Below are 27,971 nucleotides of genomic sequence, written 5' to 3'. Positions count from 1 at the left end.
ATCACAGCATCTTCTTGTGATCTTGGGCTTTGAATCAGACTGTCCTGGTCCTCAGCCTTCTGCTATAACCACTAGGCTACTCCTCCACATCTACCTTCTACTGAGAGGGTTTATATTGCTGTTAGTGAGATTATATTAGAATCAGAAGTGTTTTTGTATAGCGAGTTTTATGGGGAAATGTCCTAGCTCAGTTCTGCACCCGGAGGATCAGGTTCTGTGGATATAGAATTTGTTAGGTTTGTAATCCCAAATGGGGGAAGCATATGTATGTCGGGGAACTGTGGCTTAATGGGGACTGAAGAGTGCAGCCTCATGTACTTTTCCCACCCCAAGCCCTCAATGTGGCCTTCAGGTGCTGAACCCTGTACTGCTGTCCTAGCTACAATTTTATGAAGGAGCAGGGCAAGGGGTGGAGTGGGGGAGACTGGGAGCAAAGCTTAGGTGCAGCAAGTGGTAAGGCTTTTGTCTTTCAAAAAATTAGCAACCCTAGTCAATCTGGTCCCCAAGAAGCAGCAGGAAGGCAGCATTTCCTTTACAACCTTCTGTTCCCTCACTCCCACCCCTCTCCCAGCCACAGAAGTGCCACAGGTTATCGAAAGCAGTGGTGTTCCTAGGTCAGCTGCCACCCAGGGCAGAGTGCTGCTGTGCCTGTCCCCCATGGTACATCACCTCCACCCCCCCCCCAAGCACATCGCTCTTACCTTCTGGGGGTGCAAGGAGCAATTGCATGGCTGTCAGTTCCACCAGTTCCCTGCCCCAGAACAGAAAGTAATGTCAGAGAGCAGAGACCCGCCAGAGCTGACAACCACACGGCTGCTCCCTGCACCCCCTTGCAGTGTGCACCCAGGGCGGACTGCCCCCACCACTCCGCCCTTGGTATGCCACAGATTAAGAAGAAAGATTAGGTCATCATCTTCATGGCGGTAGGAGAATGGGCCTACTAGGACCAATGCCTTTTTATTTTTTTTGGCTAGGTCAGGTATAAGGGGGACAGGAGTTTAGGGCCAAGAAGAGAGACTGAAGAGGAGCAGTGGGCCACAAATGTAAATGTGGGTTTGGAGTTGGATCTTGGAATGGTAAGTGAAAAAGAATGGGGACAAAAAGGGGGTTTAGAGGGGAGAGATTAGATAGATGGGAGAGGTTTAGAGTGGCAAGAGAGGAAGAGAGATGTGATTAGGGATGGGGAAGGGAGGGCTGATGGACAGAGTGAGGGAAGTTCAGGGCACAAGGAGGGAAGAGTAAAAGGATAAGGACAGACGAGTATGGGTAGGGTTAGGATAGAAGAGGGGCTTGGGCAAGAGGAGGGAAAGGAGAAGGTTGTGGAAGTGAGGGAGGGGGAAGAGAAGAGGCAAACAGTAACAGGGGTAGAAGTGTGGCTAAAAGGATGGGAGATAAGTGTTGGGTATAGAGAAACAAAGTGGGAAGTGGACCTTCAAAACAGATAACTCTGACTGAACAGAGATGTAAGAGGATCAGAAGTTACTCTGGAGAGCTATATACATCACCTTTTTGTAGCCCCACTATCATACCCAATCAACAATTACCACCAAGACACTCAGAGAACCCGATTCACCTACAGCTGATGGATGTCCTCCCACAGACCATTTGAAGTGAGACCATACCACAGTTTTTTTTTTAGAGAAACTTTGGAGAAGAGATAGAGACTAAGAAACCACGGACACACTCGTTCTCCAGAGGTCCTTACCTTCCCCACAGGGAGAGAGAACATCCTGACAGAGAGAGAATATCCAACCAGAGTATTTCTCCAGAGAGACAGGGGAAGGGCAATATAGAGAGGACCACAGAATTACCAACACAATACAGAGAGGTTCCATTACCACAATCAGGAGAGGCCATTCTATCACAATCATCATCAGAGATAAAAGTTCCATATTCCTTTCTCAGATATCACTTTCGGAGCAAGAAACAGCAGTTTTGCAGAAAGGTCTGTCCTTTTTCCCTTCATGCTTTTTCCAGTACCTCTACCAAATCCACTGACATCTCTACTGGGAAGATACCCTCTACTTGGATTCCTCCAGGTCCCATCAATCCATATATTTTAGCGTTTTCTTCATGTGTAGAGAGAGCTGTACTCAGACTTGAAAAGAAGAAACATTTACGTTATTACAATACCACAAAGAACAAGAAGCTATCCAACGTCTCAGCTCCAATCGTGACATAGTCATAAAACCTGCAGATAAGGGAGGAGGTATTGTGGTAATGAATTGTGCAGATTATATCAGAGAGGTCCAAAGACAACTCACTGATCTGGAGTTTTATGTGCCTTTAGACAAAGATCCCACACCTGATTTACAGGATGATATCAAGGAGCTTATTTATTTTAGCGCATTTCTACCCCACATTTACCCACACGAGCAGGCGCAATGTGGCTTACAATAAATCAAGTGGATACGATACAAGACAATGATGGCCCAGAATCGGAAAGTGACAGGAGGGATTTCCTTCAGGTAAAACACTCAGTCATTCCCACTATATACATACTACCCAAAATACACAAATCTTTAGATAACCCACCAGGTAGACCCATAGTGTCTGGAAATGGCTCCATTCTTGAGCCACTTTCAACATTCCTAGATTTTTTCCTTAGACCTTTTGTCCCACAGATCCCTTCATATGTACGTGACACAACAGATATGATTAATATTTTACAGGAATATGATGGTCCTCTGACAGATACAATAATGGTCACTTTGGATATAGAATCTCTTTATACAAACATTCCCCAATTTGAGGCACTTAGGATAATAGAGAGTACACTTCAGAAAAGGACTACACATAGAAGAATTCCTAATCACCTCATACCTTAGCACTCACTAAAAATTATTTTTTGTTTCAAGACACCTTTTACCAACAGATTAAAGGCACGGCCATGGGGTCTACAATGGCCCCTGACGTCACTAATTTATATGTTGGCAATTTTGAACACCAACATTTGGAATCCTGTATTTTTTCAGACCAAATTAAGATCTATAGACGATAGATAGACAACATCTTCATCCTTTGGCAAGGAGATACTGAATCTTTACTTTCTTTCCACACTTGGCTTAATTCTGGGGATTCAAATTTGAAATTCAAGATGGAATTCAATGAAGATTCTGTACATTTTTTGGATGTAAATATCATAAAAGGACCATATTTTTTTCAAAACTTCAGTTTACCGGAAACCTACCGACAGAAATGTTTTCTTACACTATTCAAGTCATTAAAATCTATCTCTCAAAAGTAATTTACCATTAAGCCAATTTCTAAGGTTACACAGAATTTGCTCAGGTTTTGAAGATTTCAATATACAATCAGAAAAGCTAAGTAAAAGATTCCTCAACAGAGGTTATCCATCTTGATGCATTAAAGATTGCTACAAAAAAGCATTGTCGAAAGATAGATCTTCGTTATTACAAACTGCGGACCACCGAGAGATGCCAGACATTGTATGCACCCTCAGGTATTCACATCTTGCCAAAGACATACAGAAAACGATCAGCCAGCATTGGCATATCTTGAATGGCCATGAGTGCTTTAGGAAAAAGAAATTAGTAGTGGCATATTCCAGGGATAAGAATCTGAAAGAACGTTTAGTACCCTCTTTACTACCAGAATTAGAAACATGCCAGAATAACCAAGGCCACCAACAGTGTGGTAAGTGTAGTGTTTGTAGTCACTCCATCAACACATCTATCTTTGTACACCCCATGACCTCAAAGAAATATTTTTTAAACCACACTTCTGACTGCAACACTTCTTGTGTGGTTTATCTTATTCAGTGCCCATGCCCTAAATTATATATAGGAAAAACTATATGAGCAATTAAAACCAGAGTAATAGAACACAGAAGTTGTATTAATAGGAAAATTGAAAGCGCTCTGCTTGTTGACCATTGGATGTCAGCTAATCACAGTACTTCAGATTTAAAATTTTTGATGCTTAAGATGTTCAAGAAAAATAAAAGAAGAGGTAATATAGACAGCCAGCTATTGAGAGAGGAACAACAGAGACTTATCTTTGAAATGCACAATTTAGCACCAAAGGGACTAAATAATGATACAGATTTTACAGTATTTTTATGAGATACGAGATAATGTCAACGATATACTGGTAGTTCCTTACAGAAACCCAATTTCAACAAGATATATTTTTTATAAAAAATATTTTTTATATCCTATTCCCTCTTTTTATAATATTTTGTAACATCTTATAAAAAATTTGTTATAACAATTTTAAAATAATGTTTCATAATGACATCCTCTGTTGACACAATTCCTTTTTTAACAAAAAAGTTTTTACCTAAAATGAAATGGTAGAAAGATTTTTTTACGTTTGATTTCTTAATTCTAACTATTGTTTTATCGTTTACATTTTTTATTTTTTTATTTCATTTAATTTCATTATTCTATTATTTTTTCACATTTACAGACTTTTTGGTTCTATGTCTTAATTTATGATTACCCACATTTAAATATACTTATATATATATATATATACTTGTCGTATTAACACATCTTTTTCATTTTCCTTAATCTAATATATATATTTTTTTCTTTTACCTTTTATTTGTATTTGTAATTTTTTTAATTAATTTTTTGCATTTGTTAATATTTTTTATAATTCATCCACATCATTCACCTTTTTTGGACATCTTAAAAGATTATCTATTTTGTTCATTGTCGTCACACAAGAACCACAACATTATCATTACACAGATGCACTGACTTTTATATTTAAAATTTTGTGATTTGTATATCAATATGTTTTCATAAGAGTAATGGTTCACTAGAATAGAAACCTAATCACTGGATACGATGTTCTTCCCCCAAATAGTTTTTGACTATGACGTCTTTTGAGTTGCTTCCGGTGACCTACTATTATTTTATTATTTTTTTACTACCTGACGTCTATTGAGCAACATCCGGTGACCTATTTGAATATACATTTGAATTTCTCCACATTATTTCTTTTTAATTACACCATTTCAAATATGCAATTTTCTTTGTTTTTTTACGAATAATTTTTTGTTCCTGCAAGTGCACAGCATTCATTCTAAATGAGAACAATCACTCATTTGCCGAGATGCACGTCTGTCAAGTATAGTTTCAATGACATCACTTCCATTCACAATGCTGGTATCCCACTTCCGTTTTTTTTGCACCAAATCAGAGTATTTAACCACCATATAACAGAAAATCAGTTTTTCCTTCTTGAAGGAAGAGGCAGTTTTCGACTCACTATACTTAAGTCTTTGATGAGGTAAAGTTCCCCTCTATTTTTTTACAGATAATTCTTCCGTCTTCGGTTTGAGACTTTTATGATTTTTTTCCAAATAACCAACCACTCGCAGAGATGCACAGTTATCGCGATCCGTTTCTATGGCATGATTTCTACTCACACTAATCTCTCATTCGGTGGTGCCAAATCAGAGCAATTAACCACTTATTTGCCAGGAAATCAGCAGTTTTTCCTTTCTTTTTTTGGAAGGTATATGCAATTTCGTTCTGCTAAGTTAGTTTTGCGACTGTGGAAGTCTAGGATAAAGTAAGGTTACCTATTACAAAATTTTTTTTTATAGACAATTCTTTTTTCGAGAAACATTTCAGATAAGACCATCAGCACGACGGTTTTTTTTTTTAGGTGTGTGCGTATATATATACAGTTGATCAAGGTTGCATGTAGGGTCCGACACGTCACAAAGTTAACAATGATACACATACTGACAGATCATCCATAGTGCTCGATCAATAAATTACATAGGGCTTATTTTTCAAAGCACTTAGACTATGGAACTTTGGAAGGCTAAGTGCTTTGAAAATACGCCTCATAGTAACATAACATAGTAGATGACGGCAGAAAAAGACCTGCATGGTCCATCCAGTCTGCCCAATAAGATAAACTCATATGTGTATACCTTACCTTGATTTGTACCTGCCTTTTTCAGGGCACAGACCATACAAGTCTGCCCAGCAGTATTTCCCGCCTCCCAACCACCAGTCACGTCTCCCATCACTGGCTCTGGCACAGACCATATAAGTCTGCCCTCCACTTTCCTCGCCTCCCAACCACCACCCCTCTTGCCCCACCTGCTGCGCCACCCAATTTCGGCTAAGCTTCTGAGGATCCATTCCTACTGCACAGGATTCCTTTATGCAATCCCACGCATGTTTGAATTCCGTTACCGTTTTCATCTCCACCACCTCCCGTGGGAGGGCCATTCCAAGCATCCACCACCCTCTCCATGAAAAATAATTCCTGACAATCTTTCCTGAGTCTGCCCTCCTTCAATCTCATTCATGTCCTCTCGTTCTACCGCCTTCCCATCTCCGGAAAGATTTGTTTGTGGATTAATACCTTTCAAGTATTTGAACGTCTGTATCATATCACCCCTGTTCGTCCTTTCCTCCAGGGTATACATGTTCAGGTCAGCAAGTCTCTGCTCATACGTCTTGGAACGCAAATCCCATACCATTCTCGTAGCTTTTCTCTGCACTGCTTCCATTTTTTTAACATCCTTCGCAAGGTACGGCCTCCAAAACTGAACACAATACTCCAGGTGGGGCCTCACCAACGACTTGTACAGGGGCATCAACACTTCCTTTCTTCTGCTGATCACACCTCTCTCTATACAGCCTAGCACCTTCTCACTACGGCCACCGCCTTGTCACACTGTTTCGTCACCTTCAGATCCTCGGATACTATCACCCCAAGATCCCTCTTCCCCTCAGTACCTATCAGATTCTCACCGCCTAACACATAAGTCTCTCGTGGATTTCTACTCCCTAAATGCATCACTTTGCATTTCTTTGCATTTAATTTTTAATTGCCAAACCCTTAGACCATTCTTCTAGCTTCCTCAGATCCTTTTTTCATGTTTTCCACTCCCTTCCCGGGTGTCCACTCTGTTGCAAATCTTAGTATCATCCGCAAATAGGCAAACTTTACCTTCTAACCCTTCGGCGATGGTCACTCACAATATATTGAACAGAATCAGCCCCAGCACCGATCCTGAGGGCACTCCACTACTCACCTTTCCCTCCTCCAAGCGAACTCCATTTACACCACCCTCTGTCGTCTGTCTGTCAACCAGTTCCTAATCCAGTTTCACCACTTCGGGACCTATCTCTAGCCCATTGAGTTTATTTAAGAGCCTCCTGTGGGGAACCGTGTCAAAAGCTTTGCTGAAATCTAAGTAGATTACGTCTATAGCACGTCGATGATTCAATTCTCCAGTTACCCAATCAAAGAATTCAATGAGATTCGTTTGGTACGATTTCCTCTGCTTAAACCCATGGTGTCTCGGATCTTACAACTTATTGGCTTCCAGGAATTCCACTATCCTTTCCTTCAGCATCGCTTCCATTACTTTTCCAATAACCGAAGTGAGGCTTACCGGCCTGTAGTTTCCAGCTTCTTCCCTATCACCACTTTTGTGAAGAGGGACCACCTCCGCCGTTCTCCAATCCCTTGGAACCTCTCCCGTCTCCAAGGATTATTAAACAACCTCTTTAAGGAGGGACCCGCCAGAACCTCTCTGAGCTCCTTCAATATTCTGGGGTGGAATCCCATCCCGGTCCCATGGCTTTGTCCACCTTAGCTTTCCAAGTTGTTGATACACATTGAAAGCTTTATCAGTATGACACTATCTAACTTACATCCTTGTGGCTCTAAGTCTGAACTCAGTCTGAGTTCCCTGCACTTCATTCTATATCTCTTTCTTCACCCGCGCTTTCAAATACCACCATATGTTTTACAACCTCGGGTCACTTGATTAGGATCGACAGATCATTTTCTCCTCTATGTTCAGTGTAAAAATAAAGCATTTGATTCTACTAACACAGTTAATTCTTCTATTTTTATCACCAAATTAAACAGTTTTGGACACATTTGTGTGCATCGCTCAAGACCAGTAATTTAACACTTTTTTTTTTTGCATCGCTCAACGTGGTTACTCTTTATTAACTTCAGCTTATTATGGGTATGTTGGTGCTTTCTGGGAAACATGGGACCACTGGGATTCGCCCAGAAGCGGTTGTAACCCAGTCATGTGAGATCTGTGGCTTGCTGTCTCTTTCTGTACCAAGCTATCTGTGATATTTGTTCTGCTTAGAAATTGACAATACTCTGGAATTTTGCTGATAATGCTTATAGGTTACTGGTGGCTCTGCAGTTTTTTTTCTTCTCTTTGAAACCACAAACATTTCTTTTTTCCACCTTGGACCAGAGCTTGTCATAAAGAAACATATTTTTCTACTTCTGCCTCATACATTTCTCTGCCTTTCTGGGTGAATTTGTGTTTTGGACTCTTCAGAACTTTTCTTACCAGGCAAACTGATGTGTGCTGAATTTTGTTCAGTCTGATCAATTACTTCAGAATCTGCCATTGCCTTGCACTGCTTGCAGGTAACCCCTTTAGAACACCCTGTCAGTATGAATCTTGGCTCTGTGCCAATAATTACTTTTGCTTTAAGATTGAAGGTGACCAGGAAACCCTTATATGGTAATTTCCAGCACACAAAGTTACAATTTTTTTTAATCTTGCAGATAAAGGATGCCCAGCTCTGTTTCAGCTAATTATGCAGGTTTGCACTATAGCTTTAAGTTCTCTGCCTCTGTTTGCAAAGATGACCAGCACCAGTCCCACACATTTCTACTTTCCAAAATTCTTATGACAAAGCAACTCTGAGGCAGTGTAATGCTTGTAATATTCTGTACCTTTCACTTATCCAAAGTTTTCACTGCACCTTTGTATTTTCCTATCAAATTTTCAAGGTTACAGCCCTTCCAAAAGTGCTGTTAGCAAACACTAAGCTTGACTGTCAGTTAAACCAGAGTATGGAACATCACTGTGAAGACTCAGAATGCTTGAACCAAAATCTTCTTTAATGCAAAATCAAAGGAAATGACTTACAGTTCTGAAGTGTTGAAGAGTTTCTGCCCTACAGATTGGAGAGTCTGTTCAATCTCAATCAGCTCAATCTGTATGCAAAAGGAGCCAGATGTCAGCACCAAGCTGAGAGTAGATGTTGTAAATACTTTTAAACTGGTGAAAATGTTGATGTTAGAAAGTTTTTGAAAGGCTCATGCAGCAAGGTACAATGCTTAGATAAGTTCATAGAGATGCATATTGCAGACAGATTCTCCCTGCTGGAAGGAGAGAAGAGGGGTGCTAACTCCCAGTAAGCTTAGAGAATCAAGCCATTAGGAAAAGAACTACAGAATAACAAAGATTTGTAGTCCTATCCTATTTAAAGTCACTGGGACTAAACCTATCAATATATACACTTGATGTATGCTTTCTGTAATTCCTGTAAGCCACATTGGGCCTGCCCTTGGGTGGGAATATGTGGGATATAAATGCTATAAATAAATAAACATATAAACAAGAAGCAATCTGCCTCCATGCAAATGGGGGCAGACAGGGCCGGTCTTAGCAAGTGCGGGGCCCTATGCAGACCAATTTGGTGGGGCCCACCCCAGCCCCGCCCCCATTGATACTCAATTTTAGAAAATTTTTTATTTATGAAATTTCAAATAAAGACAAATGAAGCTAAACTTGTACAGAAAAACTGATTGAAATAATAAGCACAATGCTATCATGAAACCCCCCTCCCCAGAAATTATTCAGTTCAAGTCCACTACAATTAGTTCCAACTCTCATAACCCGGGGGGGGGGGGGGCGGTCAGAGGTCCAGACACACAATCTCTCCACTGCAAAACACTATACACAAACTTGTGCAAAAACACACTCATAACCTTACCAAACCATAACAGCACTAATTCCAAGGACAGGACGAGCACAACCTTATGCGTGGAAAGGCAGAACTGTAATTACACCAGGCTCTAAAACACCAATACACTACCTCGTGAAAAAAACAAAACAAAAAGGGCTGCAAATGCTACACGCTAGCAGGATACTCACCTTGATCACACATGAAAAACACATGACAACAGATATGAAGGCAAAATACTGAACTGGAAAGTTACCTCAAGAAGTCAGACTCAGCATGCAGCAATACTAGAAAAATTGAAACTTACATGCAAAATATCACAGATGCACATTTCCAAAAGCTGACATATTCCAATTAATAAAGTTCTGAATAAATACTTTTTTCTACCTTTGTTGTCTGATCATTTAGTTTTTCTATTCGCTTTGGTCCCCAGTGGTCTTCTGTTTTATGCAGTGGTCTTCGTTCCATTTGATATTTTTTCTCTCACCATGTCCACCATCCTCCTGTGTCCTTATGTGTCCTGTCTACCATCTGTTGCCCTGTTCCTATCCTTTCTCCAGTTTCAGCATCTGCCTTCAAAGTGTTCCAATCCAGCCCTTAAATTCAACAATTTCCCCTCCATGCATATCCAGCATTTCTCCTCACTCCTCTCCTTCCATGTGCATCTACTTTCCTCCCATACATCCATGTCCAGCATTTCTCCTCTATCCCTTCCCCTCCATCCATGTGCATCTCCTTCCTTTGTCTTTCCTTCCCTCCATTCCTGCCCAACATTTCTCCTCTCTCTCCTGCCCTCCCATCCATGTCCCTCTCTCCCCTGCCCCCTCCATTCATCCCTATCCAGCAATTCCCCTCTCTCCCTGAGCCCTGCCCTCCCATCCATGTTCTTGTCTCCCCTGCCTCCTCTGTTCACCCTTATCCAGCAATTCCCCTCTTTCCCTGAGTCAAACATCCAGCAATTCCCCTCTTTCCCTGAGTCCTGCCATCCCATCCATGTCCCTCTCTCCCCTGCCCCAACTGCCCACCCTCTTCTCGCCCCCAAGATCCCTTTCCTTTTTTTTTCTTTTAATATAATATAACCTAGGGGTCTGTGAGGGTTGGCACGTATAGTTTACTCACAGTTAGATGTTTAAAGGAGTTGCTCCAGGGTGTAGCGGCTCCATGGTTCAGAGTGCTGCATCGCTGGTTTGGGTTAGGTATCTGGAGAGTTATTGTAGTGCAGGCGGGTAGTGTTCCTGCGGGTTGAGGTAGCTTGCTGTTATGTCTGGGGAGTGCAATGTCACATCCGAGGGGATTGCAGGATGTATGGGTTCGCAGATGCTGGCAGGCAATGTTATTTAGTTGTATTTACATTAGTTCCTGAGCGTTGATTGGAGGTAGGTGTTAAAAGGCATGGGGTGATCATCCCCTGTGCTGCTGAGGTTTGAGTCCCGTTGCGACTGTCTTTAGGGCGGCTCTTTCTTGTTTCCTCGGCGTCGCCTTTGTTTCTGGGTTGGGCCGCGTGCGGTCTTGTGTGTTCCCGACTGAGGTGAGGTCTGGTCGTCCTCTCTTCCGATGCTAGACAGGTGAGCGGGTTCCGAGGCGGAAGGGCAGACCATCTCTGTTATAGTCGTCGCAGATGGTTCAGGTGATTGGCGGATGAGCAGGGCTGAGGCGGGAGATCAGATCACCTCCGCTTTGCTGCGGGAGTCGATCGCCGCCGGCTGTCACTGCGGCTCCGGGTGGGGGATCGAGACGGAGGCCAGATAGCCTATGCTGTGCTCCAGTCGCCACTCGAATCTCGCCTGTCGCTCGCTGTCGTGGCTTCAGAGGCTAGAGCAGGGGTGGAATATCAGGCAGGGTAGACTCCGGGCAGGCCGGGGGTACGACCAACCGTTAAACCTCGGTTTTCTTTTAAATTTACCTCCAAAGTCTGGCAGCAGCGTCAGTGAAAGCCCTTCTCTTCGCTCAGTGACCCGCCTTCTTCTGACGTCATGACGTCAGAAGAAGGCGGGACACTGAGCGAAGAGAAGCACTTTTACTGGGAGCGCTTTCACTGACGCTATCGCTGCACTGCCGGACTGGAAGTAAATTTAAAAGAAAAAAAAAGGAAAGGGATTTTGGGGGCAAGAAGAGGGGCGGGCAGTTGGGAAGAGCAGCAAAACTGGGTCGTGTGAATGCCTGGGAGGAGGCTGACTAAGGCGCGCCGCGCGGGGCCCCATGCGGCCGCCTGGGCGTAAGACAGGCCCTGGGGGCAGAACACAATGCCAATGCTTAGACATTTATCAGTGGAACAGCGCCATTACTACTAGTAGATTATATAATGTTTAGACATGGCAGTGACAAAAAAAAAAATACTGACCTCCAGTGGCTGAATATTTACCCCTTATCAGTCTGTAATTTGTGACTAAAGTCTCTGGAAACAAAAAAAATGAGGTTTTAATGAACTATGTTAGAGCAAACAATTTAATACAACAGCCCAAACCCTATCCTTTTATATGAAAAAATAAGTTACAGAAGTTCAAACGTAACTTTTTTAGACTGCTTATACTAATACTTATTTCTATAGCGCTACTAGATGTATCCATGACATGAAAAATCAGCCATTCTCAACAGTTTGGATATGCTACTTTAGAGGCTCATTTTCAAAGCACATAGGCTTACAAATTTATATAGGTTACTATATAACTTGCTTTGAAAATGAGCACCTTACAGGCTTATTTTCGAAAGTGATCGCCGGCCATCTTCCGACATAAATCGGGAGATGGCTGGTGATCTCTCAAAAGCGGCCAAATCGGTATAATTGAAATCCCCCTTTTTGACACCATCACCGCTTTCCCGTCGTCGAGCCGGCGAAAGTTGAAGGGGGCATGTCGGCGGCGTAGCGAAGGCGGGCATGGGCGTGGCTACCAGATGGCCGGCTTTCGCAGATAATGGGGAAAAAAAGCGGCGTTCATCAGTATTTCACTGGGTTTACTTGGTCCTTTTATTTTCACGACCAAGCCTCAAAAAGGTGCCCCAACTGACCAGATGACCACTGTAAGGAATTGGGGATGACCTCCCTGTACTCCCCCAGTGGTCACCAACCCCCTCCCACCCAACAAAAAAAATTAAAAAAACATTTTTTTGCCAGCCTCTATGCCAGCCTCAAATGTCATACCCAGCTCTATCACAGCACTATGCAGGTCCCTGGAGCAGTTTTTACTGGGTACTGCGGTGCACTTCAGGCAGGCGGACCCAGCCCCCCCCCCCCCCCCCCCGTTACACTTGTGGTGGTAAATGGGAGCCCTTCAAAATCCACCTGAAACCTACTGTACCCACATCTAGGTGCCCCCCGTTACCCTTTAAGGGTTATGGTAGTGTTGTACAGTTGTGGGGAGTGGGTTTTGGGGGCTCAGCACACAAGATAAGGGAGCTATACACCTGGGTGCTTTTTCTGAAGTCCACCGCACTGACCCCTAGGGTGCCCAGTTGGTGTCCTGGCATGTCAGGGGGACCAGTGCACTACAAATGCTGACTCCTCCCATGACCAAATGCCTTGGATTTCACCGGGTTCGGGATGGCCGGCATTTTTTTCCATTATCGCTGAAAAACAAAACCGGCGATCTCAAACCCAGCGAACTCTGGCATTTGGCCGGCCTAAACCGTATTATCGAAAAAAAAGATGGCCGGCCATTTTTTTCCATAATACGGTTCCGGCCAGCTGTTGCGCCACCGTCAAAATAGATTGCCGGTGGCGTTTGATTATGCCCCTCTTAGTCACCTTTTCCCATAGACAGTCATATTTATCTGTATTTGATTTTAAATCATGTATGTTTTGTGATCTGCATTGGTTACAGTATTTTGTTATATTTATATTTAACTTTAAATTCCTGTGTGAACTTCTTCTGGAAGTTTAGTGCAGTTGGGCTTGAGGAGTTCTTGGTTTCGGTAGTATATTATAATTTTAAAGGTAGTGAGTAGTTAAAATATATACGGCTGAATATTCAAAATTATTTAAGTATATAAGCATTGCCATACTGGGAAAGACCAAAGGTCCATCAAGCCCAGCATCCTGTTTTCAACAGTGGCCAATCCAGATCACAAATACCTGGCAAGATCCCAAAAAGTACAAAACATTTTATACTGCTTATCCCAGAAATAGTGGATTTTCCCCAAGTCCATTTAATAATGGTCTATGGACTTTTCCTTCAGGAAGCCGTCCAAACCTTTTTAAACTCCGCTAAGCTAACCGCCTTTACCACATTCTCTGGCAACAATTCCAGAGTTCAATTACACGTTGAGTGCAGAAAAATTTTCTCCGATTTGTTTTAAATTTACTACATTGTAGCTTCATTGCATGCCCCCTAGTCCTAGTATTTTTGGAAAGCGTAAACAGACGCTTCACATCTACCCATTCAACTCCACTCATTATTTTATAGACCTCTATCATATCTCCTCTCAGCCACCTTTTCTCCAAGCTGAAGAGCCCTAGCTGCTTTAGCCTTCCCTCATAGGGAAGTCATCCCATCCCCTTTATTATTTTTGTCGCCCTTCGCTGCACCTTTTCTAATTCCACTATATTTTTATTTTATTTATTTTATTGCATTTGTATCCCACATTTTCCCACCTATTTGCGGGCTCAGTGTGGCTTACAATACATTGTATTGATGGAAGTACAATTTGTTACAACTCGATTATGGTTACATTGTGAGGAGTAAAGTAAAAACAAAGTCTACGTATCGCAAGGGGAATAGAACAATGGAACAGAACAATGGAATAGTGAAGAAACACCGGATACTGATAGGATTACAGAACAATAGCTAAAGAATGTTTGGTTATAACATTTTTACCTGTAGATTAAGGTTTGAGTGTGTAGAACTTCGGGGGATGAGAGTATAAATGAGTATGTATTGATGCAGTACTAACAGTGTGCGTGGACTTCATGTGTTTTAATCCTTTCGATAGATTTTTTCGAAGAGATAAGTCTTCAATGACTTGCGGAAGTCGGTCAGCTCGTAAGTCGTCTTCAGGTTATGTGGTAGTTTATTCCAGAATTGCGTGCTCATATAAGAGAAGGTTGATGCATGTAGCACTTTGTATTTTATGCCTTTGCAATTTGGGAAGTGGAGGTTAAGGAAAGTTCGGGATGATCTTTTAGCGTTTCTGGGTGGTAAGTCTATTAAGTCAGACATGTAGGTTGGGGTTTCCCCGTGAATAATTTTGTGAACTAGTGTGCATAATTTAAAAGTGATTCGTTCCTTGAGTGGGAGCCAGTGTAGCTTCTCTCATAAGGGTTTCGCACTTTCGTATTTTGGTTTTCCGAAGATGAGTCTGGCAGCTGTGTTCTGGGCTGTTTGGAGTTTCCTCAGTATTTGCTCTTTACAACCTGCGTACAGTGAGTTGCAGTAATCCAGATGGCTGAGTACGAGTGATTGCACTAGGCTGCAGAAGACGGATCTTGGGAAGAATGGTCTTATTCTTTTCAGTTTCCACATGCTGTAGAACATCTTTTTGATTGTGAGTTTCGAGTGTTAGGTGACGGTCAACAGTGACTCCAAGGATTTTTAAAGTATCTGAAATAGGAAGATTTAGTTTTGGTGTGTTTATAGCGGTGAATTCATTCTTGTTGTATTGGGAGGTGAGTATCAGACATTGAGTTTTTTCTGCATTGAGTTTCAATCGAAATGCATCTGCCCAGGTGTTCATGATGTGTAAGCTTTGGTTGATTTTGTTGAAGATTTCTTTAATGCCTTGTTTGAAAGGGATATATATTGTTACATCGTCGGTGTATATATATGGGTTAAGGTTATGGCTTGATAGAAGTTTTGCCAAAGGAATCATCATTAGGTTGAAAATGGTTGGTGATAGGGGTGATCCTTGCGGTACTCCACATTCTGGTGTCCATGCTGCAGACGTAGTTGAATTTGATGTAACCTGGTAGGAGCGCAGGGTTAGGAACCTCTTGAACCAGTTTAGGACATTGCCTCCGATGCCAAAGTATTCAAGTATGTGTAGTAGGATTCCGTGGTCAACCATATCAAAGGCACTTGACATGTCAAATTGTAGGAGGAGTATATTGTTGCCGGTTGCAATCATTTGTTTAAGTTTGGTCATTAATGTGATTAGTACTGTTTCGGTGCTGTGATTCGATCGGAATCCTGATTGTGCATCATGCAGTATTGAGAACTTGTCTAGGTAGTTTGTAAGTTGTTTTGTTACCATCCCTTCGGTTATTTTGGTTATTAGTGGTATGGATGCTACTGGTCTGTAATTAGTTATTTCACTTGCATTTTTCTTTTTTGAGATACGGCGCCCAGAATTGAACACAATATTTGAGATGCGGTCGCACCGTGGAGCGATACAAAGGCATTATAACATCCTCATTTCTGTTTTCCATTCCTTTCCTAATAATGCCTAACATTCTATTTGCTTTCTTAGCCGCAGTAGCACACTGAGCAGACTCCTTGCCGTTTTCAATAGCCTGTCCGGGGCTAACTTGGCATTTATAGCAGCACTTACCCGGATAGTGCCACTGAAACTGCGTGGTTAGTGCTCAAGCTGAGACCAACTACTTTTGTGGCATTTTGGGGGTGGAATCGACACTTAACCGGTTAAAGTTTAATTGCATAGATAAGACTGTATAAAAGGCAGTCCTATCTTTGTGATTCTTTTATAGTTGGTTAAGAGCCTGTGTTAACTGGCTCTGTCTACCCTGAAATTCAATGCCAGAGCCCAGACATGTCCCGACATCGAATTTCCAGGTATAATGCCAGAGGCAGTCGGCAAAATGCTGGCTAAATAACGGGCCAAGAAGTTTCAACTCGCAGATTGTAGTTGTTTCACTTTGCAGTTTCTGATATTCTTGGATGCTTAGGTTGACACAGGTCACCGGAGACTTTGTTGTCTGTCTAGAAAGGAGGTTAGATACGGATCCAATTCAGATCAGAAAAGATTATCAATAGAAATCAAACAAAATAAAACATGGAAAAGAAAATAAGATGATACCTTTTTTATTGGACATAACTTAATACATTTCTTGATTAGCTTTCGAAGGTTGCCCTTCTTCGTCAGATCGGAAATAAGCAAATGTGCTAGCTGACAGTGTATATAAGTGAAAACATTCAAGCATTACTATGACAGTCTGACAGGGTGGGAGGATGGGGGTGGGTAGGAGGTATGCATGGGGACATCAAAGCATATCATTGATATTCTAACAGGATGGGTGTGGATAGGTGAGGGGTGGGGTGATCAACAGAGACATACAGCTTTATGGTTTATAATGGGCTAGGAACCCCAGATCCTTGTTAAGTCCTTTCTGTTGGGTGTTAAAATGTTCAATCATTCTGACTTCAAAGGTCTTACGTTCTTGTATGGTTTTAAAGTTACCTTTCAGGATTCTCACTGTGAAGTCACTGGTACAGTGTCCTGGTCCTGTAAAATGCTGACCAACAGGCGTGGGAGCCCTACTGGCACCAGTATTGTTCATGTGATGTCTATGTAAATTGAATCTTGTCTTAAGCATCTGGCCTGTTTCTCCAATATAGCATCCTTCGTTACTTTTTTTTACACTGAATGATATATACCACATTGGAAGATGAGAAAAGAGAAAGTGCTTTCTTGTAGTGTGCCTTGTTTGTAATATACTTTTACCGAGCTTGGTTATGAACTGCTCTGAGATATATCTTGCTCCATCCCTAACCAATCTTTCAGTATCTAAGGTTGAGACATCAGTGAGTTTTGTGACAGGAGTAACTTTGCTGAAGAAAATGTATTGCATGTGTTGGATATTTTCCATTTTAAGTTTGATACACTTTTTTTCAACTGATTTTCCATCTTCTGAGAAACTCACTTTTGCATACTCAGATAAATCTTTGTGCTCAAAATTTGACCTTTCCCTTTTCTTCTGTAAATGGTGTCAAATCTAAAAGGAGTTTCTGTAACTATTTATCAAGCTCCAATTGTCTGGAATTTGTTGAGGTTATAAACCAGTTCCATATCATCATGCTGATCAATCCATAGACTGGTGGGTTGTGTCCATGTACTAGCAGGTGGAGATAGAGAGCAGTCCTTTTGTCTCCCTATATGTGGTCATGTGCTGCCGGAAACTCCTCAGTATGTTCTCTATCTCAGCAGGTGGTGGTCACACACAGCAGTAGCTCTGGCTAGGTCTCCAAGCCTAATTTTTAGGTTTTGTTGAGTACCTGGGGTTGAGGGCTCTTCTTGAGCAAGTGCAAACCTGGTGGCGCCAGGTCCCTCCTTTTCTCCCCCCTCCCGCTGGCTCCGTTAAAAAAAAAAAAAAAAATTTTTGGACGTCCTTAAGGGCGTTTATTTCGACGTTTATTTAAACGTTTATTGCAGCTACTCACTGGGACACCAGGTCGTTACAGCTCGGAGCGAGAAGCAGGTACTTTTTACCTTTTTATAGCGGGCAGGGGGTTCCCCGATCGATCTCCACGTGGCCTATGGCGTCGGAGGGCGAGGGCGCGAAGAATCGCTCCCCGGACCGCGTGTGCGCTTTTAGCGGGGATGCGGGGGTCTTAAAGTCTGATTCGCCCTTGTTGGGTGTCAGTTCGGAGGCCGGTCAGTGTCCCGGGTCTTCCTCCGGTGCGGCGGTTTTTCCCGCCATAAACGCCCATCCCCCGATGCTCGCCTCCGCCATCTTGGCCGGCCACTCTGCTCGGACGGCTTCTTCTTGGGCCGCCCTTGAGCTGGGAGACGTTAATGCCATGGACGCCCTTGATTTGGGTGACGGCAAAAAAGCGGCTAAAGTTAAGCGCCGTTCTTCCCCCATGGCTCCTTCGCGGAGTGTCGCGCCGGACGCCATCTTGGATGCGCAGCATGTTTCTCCCCCGCTCTTGCGAGCGCCGGTTGAGGGTGCGTCTAGGGCTGTGGCCCAGGCTGCTGAAGTGCACAGTCTGGGGGGTTTCTCCCCCGAGTTTATTTTACTGCTGCATCAGGCCTTCCTTATGGGCTAGGGCTATGTCCCGCCTCTATCCTTTGCCTGAAAGTGAACGGGAGGCCTTTCTTTGGCCTACCGTGGATTCTTTAATCACTGCGGTGACTAAGAAAACGGCGTTGCCGGTGGAAGGTGGCACGGCCCTAAAGGACGCCCAAGACAGAAGATTGGAGGCGGCCTTAAGGTTGTCTTTCGAGGCGGCTGCCTTAAGTTTGCAGGCCTCAGTTTGCGGCTCCTATGTGGCCAGGGCGTGCCTGACGATTGTGCAGCGGGCTTCCCCCTCGGATCCTTCCTTGAGAGCTGATTGGCCAGCCCTGGAATCGGGCTTGGCTTATTTGGCAGACTTACTGTATGATGTCTTAAGAGCCTTGGCTAAAGGTATGGCTCAGACAGTCTCTGCGCTGCGGTGGCTTTGGCTGAAACATTGGTCTGCTGACCACGCCTCTAAGTCCCGCCTGGCTAAGTTGCCTTTTAAAGGCAAGCTGCTCTTTGGGGGTCGAGCTGGACAAAATTGTGACCGATCTCGGCACGTCTAAGGGCAAGAGGTTACCAGAGGTCAGGGCTCGGGCCAGTGCTCGCCCCGGTATCTCCAGAGGACGGTTTCAGGAAGCCCGTCGGTACCACCCGGGCAAGTCGGGCTCCTCTGCCCCCTCTTCCTTCAAGAGGAATTTCTCCCCCAAGCAGCATTCCTTTCGCAGAGACCGCCGTCCCGGAGATGCGCCCTCCGGTCCTCCCCCAGGGTCTCGTACCCAATGACGGGGTCCTGGTCCATGGCCCAGTGCAGATTGGAGGATGCCTGTCCTCGTTTCTGGGCGAGTGGACCAGGGTAACTTCAGACGCTTGGGTGCTGGAAGTCATCAGAGACGGCTACAAGCTAGAGTTCTGCCGACCCTTAAGAGATGGGTTTGTACTCTCTCCCTGCAAGTCTCCGGTCAAAGCTGTGGCAGTGCAGCAGACCTTGGACAATCTGATCCGCCTGGGTGTGGTCGTTCCGGTGCCAGAAAATCAGCTTGGCAAGGGACGTTACTCCATTTACTTTGTGGTACCAAAGAAAGGAGGTTCTGTACGGCCTATCCTCGACCTCAAAGGGGTCAATCGGGCCTTGAAAGTTCGGCACTTTCGCATGGAGACTCTCCGCTCTGTTATAGCGGCAGTGAAGGCAGGGGAGTTCCTGGCATCCTTGGACATCAAGGAAGCGTACTTGCATATTCCCATCTGGCCTCCTCATCAACGCTTTCTGCGTTTTGCAGTCCTGGGCCGACACTTCCAGTTCAGAGCCCTCCCGTTCGGGTTGGCTACTGCTCTGTGGACCTTCTCCAAAGTAATGGTGGTCATTGCGGCCTTCCTGCGAAAGGAAGGAGTACAAGTCCATCCTTATCTGGATGACTGGTTGATCCGAGCCCCCTCTTATGCAGAGTGCGGCAAAGCTGTGGACCAGGTGATTGCTCTTTTGAGCTCCCTGGGGTGGATCATCAACTGGAGAAAAGCCAGCTGCACCCGACTCAGTCCCTGGAGTATCTGGGAGTTCGATTCGACACCCAAGTGGGCAGAGTGTTCCTGCCGGACAATCGGATTGTCAAACTTCAGGCTCAGGTGGACCAGTTCCTAGTAGCCTCTCCTCTTCGGGCTTGGGACTATGTGCAGCTGTTGAGCTCTATGACGGCCACGATGGAAGTAGTGCCCTGGGCCAGGGCTCATATGAGACCACTACAACTCTCTCTGCTGCAGCGCTGGGCTCCGGTGTCGGAGGATTATGCTGTGCGCCTTCCCTTGGACCCAGCAGTGCGCAAGGCGTTGAGCTGGTGGCTGAAGACAGACAAGTTGTCTGCAGGGATGCCTCTTGTGACCCCGGAGTGGATTGTCGTCACGACGGACGCCTCTTTGACGGGCTGGGGAGCCCACTGCTTGGGAAGGACAGCGCAGGGGCTCTGGTCTCCTGCAGAGGCAAAGTGGTCTATCAACCTCCTGGAACTCAGAGCCATTCGGTTGGCGCTTTTGGAGTTCCTCCCGGTACTGGCGTTGAAGCCAGTACGGGTCCTGTCGGACAATGCCACGGCTGTGGCCTATGTCAACCGCCAGGGAGGTACCAAGAGCACCCCTCTAGCCAAGGAAGCCATGAATCTATGCCAGTGGGCGGAAGCGAACCTGGAACAGCTGTCAGCTGCCCACATTGCCGGAGTCATGAATGTCAAGGCGGACTTTCTCAGTCGCCATACCTTGGATCCCGGAGAGTGGCAGTTATCGGCTCGGGCGTTCTTGGACATCACGAAGCGCTGGGGCCAGCCGAGCCTAGATCTGATGGCGTCATCGGCCAATTGCCAAGTGCCGCGCTTTTTCAGCAGAGGACGGGACCCTCGATCTCTGGGAGTAGATGTTCTTCTCCAACAGTGGCCGACACAAGAGCTTCTCTATGTGTTCCCGCCCTGGCCCATGTTGGGCAGGGTACTAGACCGGGTGGCAAGGCATCCGGGCCGGATAATCCTGGTGGGTCCGGACTGGCCCAGTCGTCCCTGGTATGCGGACTTGATCAGGCTCTCAGTGGACGACCCTCTGCGGCTGCCAGTGGAGCAGGGCCTGTTGCATCAGGGTCCCGTGGTGATGGAGGATCCCTCCCCCTTTGGTCTTACGGCCTGGCTATTGAGCGGCAGCGTCTGAGGAAGAAGGGCTTCTCAGACAAGGTCATCGCCACTATGCTGAGAGCAAGGAAGCGCTCTACTTCTACTGCTTATGCCAGGGTTTGGCGTACCTTTGCAGCGTGGTGTGAAGCAGGCTCACTTTCTCCCTTCACTGCTCCAATTTCTTCAGTGCTGGCGTTCCTGCAAGAAGGTGAGAAAGGCCTGTCGCTCAGTTCCCTTAAAGTCCAGGTAGCGGCTCTGGTTTGCTTCAGGGGCCGCCTGAAGGGTGCTTCCCTGGCTTCGCAGCCAGATGTGGTACGTTTTCTCAAGGGAGTTAATCACCTGCGCCCTCCTCTGCACTCAGTGGTGCCTGCGTGGAATCTCAACCTGGTGCTAAGATCCTTGCAGAAGCCGCCTTTTGAACCTTTGTCGAGGGCATCTCTGAAAGACCTGACGTTGAAAGCAGTCTTTTTGGTGGCTATCACTTCAGCCAGAAGAGTTTCCGAGCTCCAGGCACTCTCATGTCGAGAGCCTTTTCTGCAGTTCACTGAGGCAGGAGTGACTATTCGCACAGTGCCTTCCTTCCTGCCCAAGATTGTTTCTCGCTTCCATGTGAATCAGCAGCTCTGTCTCCCTTCCTTTCGTAGGGAGGACTACCCAGAGGAATATTCTGCTCTCAAATATCTGGATGTGAGACGAGTCATCATCAGATACTTGGAAGTGACCAATGATTTCCGGAAATCGGATCATCTGTTTGTCCTGTTTGCAGGTCCTCGTAAGGGTCTGCAGGCTGCTAAGCCTACAGTGGCAAGATGGGTCAAGGAAGCCATTGCAGCGGCTTATGTGGCCGCGGGGAAGGTGCCGCCTATCCAGCTGAAGGCTCACTCCACTAGAGCTCAGGCGGCCTCGATGGCAGAGGCCGGGTCCGTCTCCTTGGAAGAGATTTGCAAGGCGGCAACTTGGGCATCGGCCCATACCTTCTCCAGGCATTACCGCTTGACTGTGGCTGCTCGGGCGGAGGCCCGGTTTGGAGCTTCAGTGTTGCGGTCAGGGATTTCTATGTCCCGCCCTGGGTGAGTACTGCTTCGGTACATCCCACCAGTCTATGGATTGATCAGCATGATGATATGGAAGGTAAAATTATGTATTATACCTGATAATTTTCTTTCCATTAATCATAGCTGATCAATCCATAGCCCCTCCCAGATATCTGTACTGTTTATATGCTGGTTGCATTTCAGATTCAAGTTTAGTCTTCAGTTCCTGTTCAGGAGGACTTCGTGTTCAAGTTTTTTCAATTGGATTCTTCAAGAGTTGAGACGAGTTTGTGTTACAGTGAGCTGCTGCATTCCTCTCCCCTCCGTTTTACGGGGCTGGATTGAGACATAAATTCTGCCGGCGCTCCCTCCCGCTTCGTGCAGCTGTAGGGCAGCTTTGTACCCCTCCCGCTTCGGCGGTGTTAGGGTCAGTCAGCTCCTCCCGCGGTTGCGGTTGCAGGATAAGCCAGATCCCCCCGCATCGGCGGGGTGGAGTCCCTCCCCCGCTCCGCGGGGATGAGCTGGACGGATTCCCCTCCCCCACTTGTGTGGGGATGAGCTGGGTTAATTCCCCTCCCCCATTTCGGCGGTGGTGAGCTGGGCAGAGTGTCCCTTTGTGGGTGTAATTCTCTAAGTGCTGAGTCCTGCGGATGGAGCTTGGATATCGACATACTGAGGAGTTTCCGGCAGCACATGACCACATATAGGGAGACAAAAGGATTGCTCTCTATCTCCACCTGCTGGTAGATGGACACAACCCACCAGTCTATGGATTGATCAGCTATGATTAATGGAAAGAAAATTATCAGGTATGATACATAATTTTACCTTATATGTGGTATTGAAGAAAGCTTGATCTATCTCTTTCAAAAAATTAGTAAAAAGGATAGATTACAAGGGGTGAGCATCTTGAATTCGATATTAGCAATCTATAATTCTTAGACATGTACTATTTTTTAAAATTTATTTATAGTCTCTTAAAATAAAATCATTATTGAACCAAATTGATTTTGAGCATGATTGGAATGGATGTGCAGAGTGGTGGTAGTGGGGTGGGAGGCTTGAGAGGTCAGGTGGAAGACAAGAATGGGAGTTGGCCTAGGTCTACATATGGCAGTTTCTGTGTGCAATTACACAAACTGGATGACTCTCAACTGGAGAGACTAGATGGACCATTTTAATATTTGCCATCACTGACCATGCCTCTAAGGCAATGTCATGATTTCCTTTGCCTCCTTGTAGTTATTTTATTTTCAGGTATGTTTGACATAATGTTGTATTGCACTCCTAGCTTATTTTATGAGTATATATTTGTTTATATTGTGTTGAGAGTATTTTTCAAAGATCATTTCTAATGATAAATTGTTATTTATCTGCTTAAACCATGCCCTTCACTCCCCTCCTGTGGGTAAAAGTACAGAGTGTCTATAATGCTATACTTTCACCCCCATTCAGCAGAGGCTTTCCTCGGGGAGGGGTAGGATGGGAAAGGCTAGTGTGGATGGAGTTTTGCATTTTGAATACTAATCATATTGTTGAGAGGGGAAAGTGTCTAAAGAAAAGGCAGGTGTAAATCTCCCTTTTACCATGTATATTTCCCTTTGAGAACTACTGCAAAGTCCATGGTTTAATAGAGCTGTGCACCTTACCCGCGTCGTTCTGCCACCACTGGGCCCTTATTTTAGAACATTTGTGAGAAGTTGAAAAAGGCACCTAGTTTATAAAAGCAAGTCTCATCAGCATGCATATACCGAGGCAATTTTATGTAAGGCCTTTTCCAAATTTCCACAAAAAAAAAACACTTTATAAAATTACCTTATATGAAAACATTCATGTTAGTGATGTGACCTTGGGCTTTTTAAAAATTTTGCATAGCTTTTGTAAGTTGCCTTGATCACTTGTGGTTGAATAAATAATTATACTTGTGCTAATTCATTCCAGTGTAGAATGGGTTTTTATAGCAGTACCACGGACTCCTTTTTCATTTTGTGTGATAAATCTTTGTTCCTAGTGTTCCAATGAGTCTGTCCTGGCAGCAACCTTTCACCCCACAGAGCCCAATTTGGTCATCACTTGTGGAAAGTCGCACATCTATTTCTGGACCTTGGAAGGTGGAACCCTGAGCAAACGACAAGGGATCTTTGAGGTGAGAGTGCAGGGCAGGCCTATTATATGTCAAATGGAGTGCCAGGGAATGTCTTTGAGGTCAATGCTGGTGTACAGCAAGTGAGTAAGGCCATAATGCAGGAATCCTTAACAACATAGGCAACTTTGCCTCCTCGATCCTGCCTAGTTACCTATATATAACCTTTATAAATAAGCACAAAAACTCATGCAGTTGAAATGGCAACAGCTTGGCCACAGCTTTATTCAAAAACAACTTCTGAAATTAGGGCATCCGAGCCAACCAGAAGCTTTCCCGCTTTACGCAACAGGTCCATTCTCCATGTCGGAAAGATGAACCATGTCTTTTCAGAAAAATCCTTCACAGAGCTCCTCAGCCCATGTGTGCACTACCTGATGTCTCTATTCACCTTTCTTTCTCTCTCCCATAGTCTCAACTGCTTGTGGCACACTCTGGGTATGATATATCCGACCAAATTAGGGTGCAGGCGAAACGCTGTGAGATGACTGACAAATCATGCCAAGCCATTTGCACAAACTCCATGCAAGACCAGGCTCCCAAGTCATTACCACCTAGATGGCACTCGGGAGGGGGAGGGGGAACTCAGCCGATCTGTGCTGGAGGAATGGGATAAGGTGAACCCATCTTATTCCTCTGACCCCAGAACACTCTTACGCCCTTCGGAGCCAGACCGAGATGGGGACCGTAAAATCTTACCCCAGGCTCGGTAGGCGGCCCATTTAATAAGAATGTCCAACATACCCACACTGTTTTTACCCTGCAGGCAACCCCTGTAACAGAACATAAGCAAATACATTACATTAGCAAGAGGTCCAAGGACCATAGGAGAGCACTTCTCTCACTTAGGACTTATGTGCTTCAGACTCCCGTCTACTAATTTTCTTGATCTTAACAGGTGACAGCCATTCTGCTGTGAACTGGAACAATGTGAGCAGGGAACTGTCACGGTGTATCAAATGGTTCCCTTCCCACAGTAGGGAGAGAGTCAAATTGGGTTAACAGTATGACTTGCCCCCTGCCCATCTGATCCATTTTGGATCTATGAATTGTTAGAGGCTCGTTCCCTCAAGGGCAACACTCCTGTGCAGTAGCCTGCACCATGTGTGTTTGCTCCTAGACGGGACTACCAACTCGCATATCCTGGGGCTAAGGGAGAAGCGACTCTGAACAGTCCAGTTTCATACTGTGAATTGCCGACCTCCGCCATGGAATGCCAAATATCCAGTAATATAATATGGGTGATAAGGGACCTTTTATCCTGCTTGACACCATTCTCCTGATTCTATCTCACTAAGCTTCTTTGAGAACTTCTGTTGGAGTCACCCAACCCGCCACTTTCATGAAGGACACAAAATTATTCAGGGTCGTCAAGTCGCAGGAGGAATGTGAACGATTACAGGAGGACCTTGCGAGACTGGGAGAATGGGCGTGCAAGTGGCAGATGAAGTTCAATGTTGACAAGTGCAAAGTGATGCATGTGGGTAAGAGGAACCCGAATTATAGCTACGTCTTGCAAGGTTCCACGTTAGGAGTTACGGATCAAGAAAGGGATCTGGGTGTCGTCGTCGATGATACGCTGAAACCTTCTGCTCAGTGTGCTGCTGCGGCTAGGAAAGCGAATAGAATGTTGGGTGTTATTAGGAAGGGTATGGAGTCCAGGTGTGCGGATGTTATAATGCCGTTGTATCGCTCCATGGTGCGACCGCACCTGGAGTATTGTGTTCAGTACTGGTCTCCGTATCTCAAAAAAGATATAGTAGAATTGGAAAAGGTACAGCGAAGGGCGACGAAAATGATAGTGGGGATGGGACGACTTTCCTATGAAGAGAGGCTGAGAAGGCTAGGGCTTTTCAGCTTGGAGAAGAGACGGCTGAGGGGAGATATGATAGAAGTGTATAAAATAATGAGTGGAATGGATCGGGTGGATGTGAAGCGACTGTTCACGCTATCCAAAAATACTAGGACTAGAGGGCATGAGTTGAAGCTACAGTGTGGTAAATTTAAAACGAATCGGAGAAAATGTTTCTTCACCCAACGTGTAATTAGACTCTGGAATTCGTTGCCGGAGAACGTGGTACGGGCGGTTAGCTTGACGGAGTTTAAAAAGGGGTTAGATAGATTCCTAAAGGACAAGTCCATAGACCGCTATTAAATGGACTTGGAAAAATTCCGCATTTTTAGGTATAACTTGTCTGGAATGTTTTTACGTTTGGGGAGCGTGCCAGGTGCCCTTGACCTGGATTGGCCACTGTCGGTGACAGGATGCTGGGCTAGATGGACCTTTGGTCTTTCCCAGTATGGCACTACTTATGTACTTATGACACCGCAATCAATTGATCAGCAACCATGGCACAAAAGTCGCCCGCCTCTTTTGCCTGGACAATGTATTCCATCATCAGATACTCAGGGATTGAGCTGCTGTGCCAACTGCTCTGCCAAGAAGGAATTGACTCTGCTGAGTTGTGTAGGCTTTCCAGGTTCCTGATGCAATGGAGTGTCGCAGCAGCCCCCAAGCTTAGGGGTTCCAAACTGCCACAGGTATTCTGGGATCTTCTCACCTTCCAGTTCGGTTTAAGGAGCAAGTTCCCGGAACAGTTCCCATTTGGAATGAGAGAGCATCAGCGATAGCATTACATTACGGGTACCAAGGACATGCGTTACATGTAAATGAATGTCTTTTAATAGACACAGTAAAACAAATTCCTGCATGAGGTCCACCATCCTGGAATATTGAGCTATTACCTTTTAATGACATCAACCATGCCCCCTTTGTCTGATCAAAATATTACCCATCTGTTCAATCTCTTGGAAATGGCCACTGTGCTAGGAATGTTATGTTCCTGATTGCTAGTTCCTTCCACTCTCTAGGCCAAACTCCAGCATACCAGGAATCCTGAAAATAGACCCCAAAACCAATTCCACCTGCCGTATCTGTATACAGTTTCAGGTGCACATTGGTTATGGGGTCATTCAACCATATAACCTTTCCATTGAAGTTAGCTAGGAACGTCACATATTTTAAGATCGTCCTTCGAAGATCATGTGACTTGGATATAAATTGATGGTCTGCAAACTTGCACCATAGAACTGGACAACCTGCGCAAGAAAGTTCTGCCCATGATTATGACTCTGCAGACAAAGTTAAGGTTGCCCACCAGGGATTGCCAGAGATTTCATATTCCACAGAGTTAACATTTTCCTTTCCCAAAGTCCACAGTATCAGGCCTCTAAGCTTGAGCAATTTTATCTGGCGGGAGTCTGGAGACCATGTCCATTGAGTGCAGCTCAATACCCAAAAGGTAACAGAGACTGGGCCCGCTGTTTTGTCATGGGCTAGGGGGATGCTGAACCTCTTAGCTATTGCCTGAAAGTTATTTAAGAGGGATTGACAAGAACAAGTTTTGGGGCCACGAACAATGCAGAAATGTGCTGAAGTACTCGAAGCAAGAACAGGACATCAAGCAACCCATCGGCATACATTTATCAAAATTAATATTGCCTCCCCCCCCCCCCCCAAACTGG

At 44.9% G+C, this 27,971-nt stretch overlaps 1 protein-coding gene across 3 annotated transcripts in view; it reads left to right on the top strand.

The window, feature by feature from the left end:
- EML2 (EMAP like 2) overlaps window positions 1–27,971 on the top strand; it is a 312,721-nt gene that overhangs the window by 167,092 nt on the left and 117,658 nt on the right. For all 3 annotated transcript variants that reach the window (XM_030218113.1, XM_030218111.1, XM_030218112.1), the window contains one exon: window positions 24,315–24,449. In XM_030218113.1, the coding sequence (XP_030073973.1) occupies window positions 24,315–24,449 (135 nt within the window). The remainder of the gene's footprint in view (window positions 1–24,314; window positions 24,450–27,971) is intronic.

Source organism: Microcaecilia unicolor, chromosome 11, assembly GCF_901765095.1.
Source record: "Microcaecilia unicolor chromosome 11, aMicUni1.1, whole genome shotgun sequence".
Lineage (NCBI taxonomy): Eukaryota > Metazoa > Chordata > Amphibia > Gymnophiona > Siphonopidae > Microcaecilia > Microcaecilia unicolor.
The sequence above is the reverse complement of the archived record's forward strand: the minus strand, read 5'-3'. Positions and strand labels throughout refer to the sequence as shown.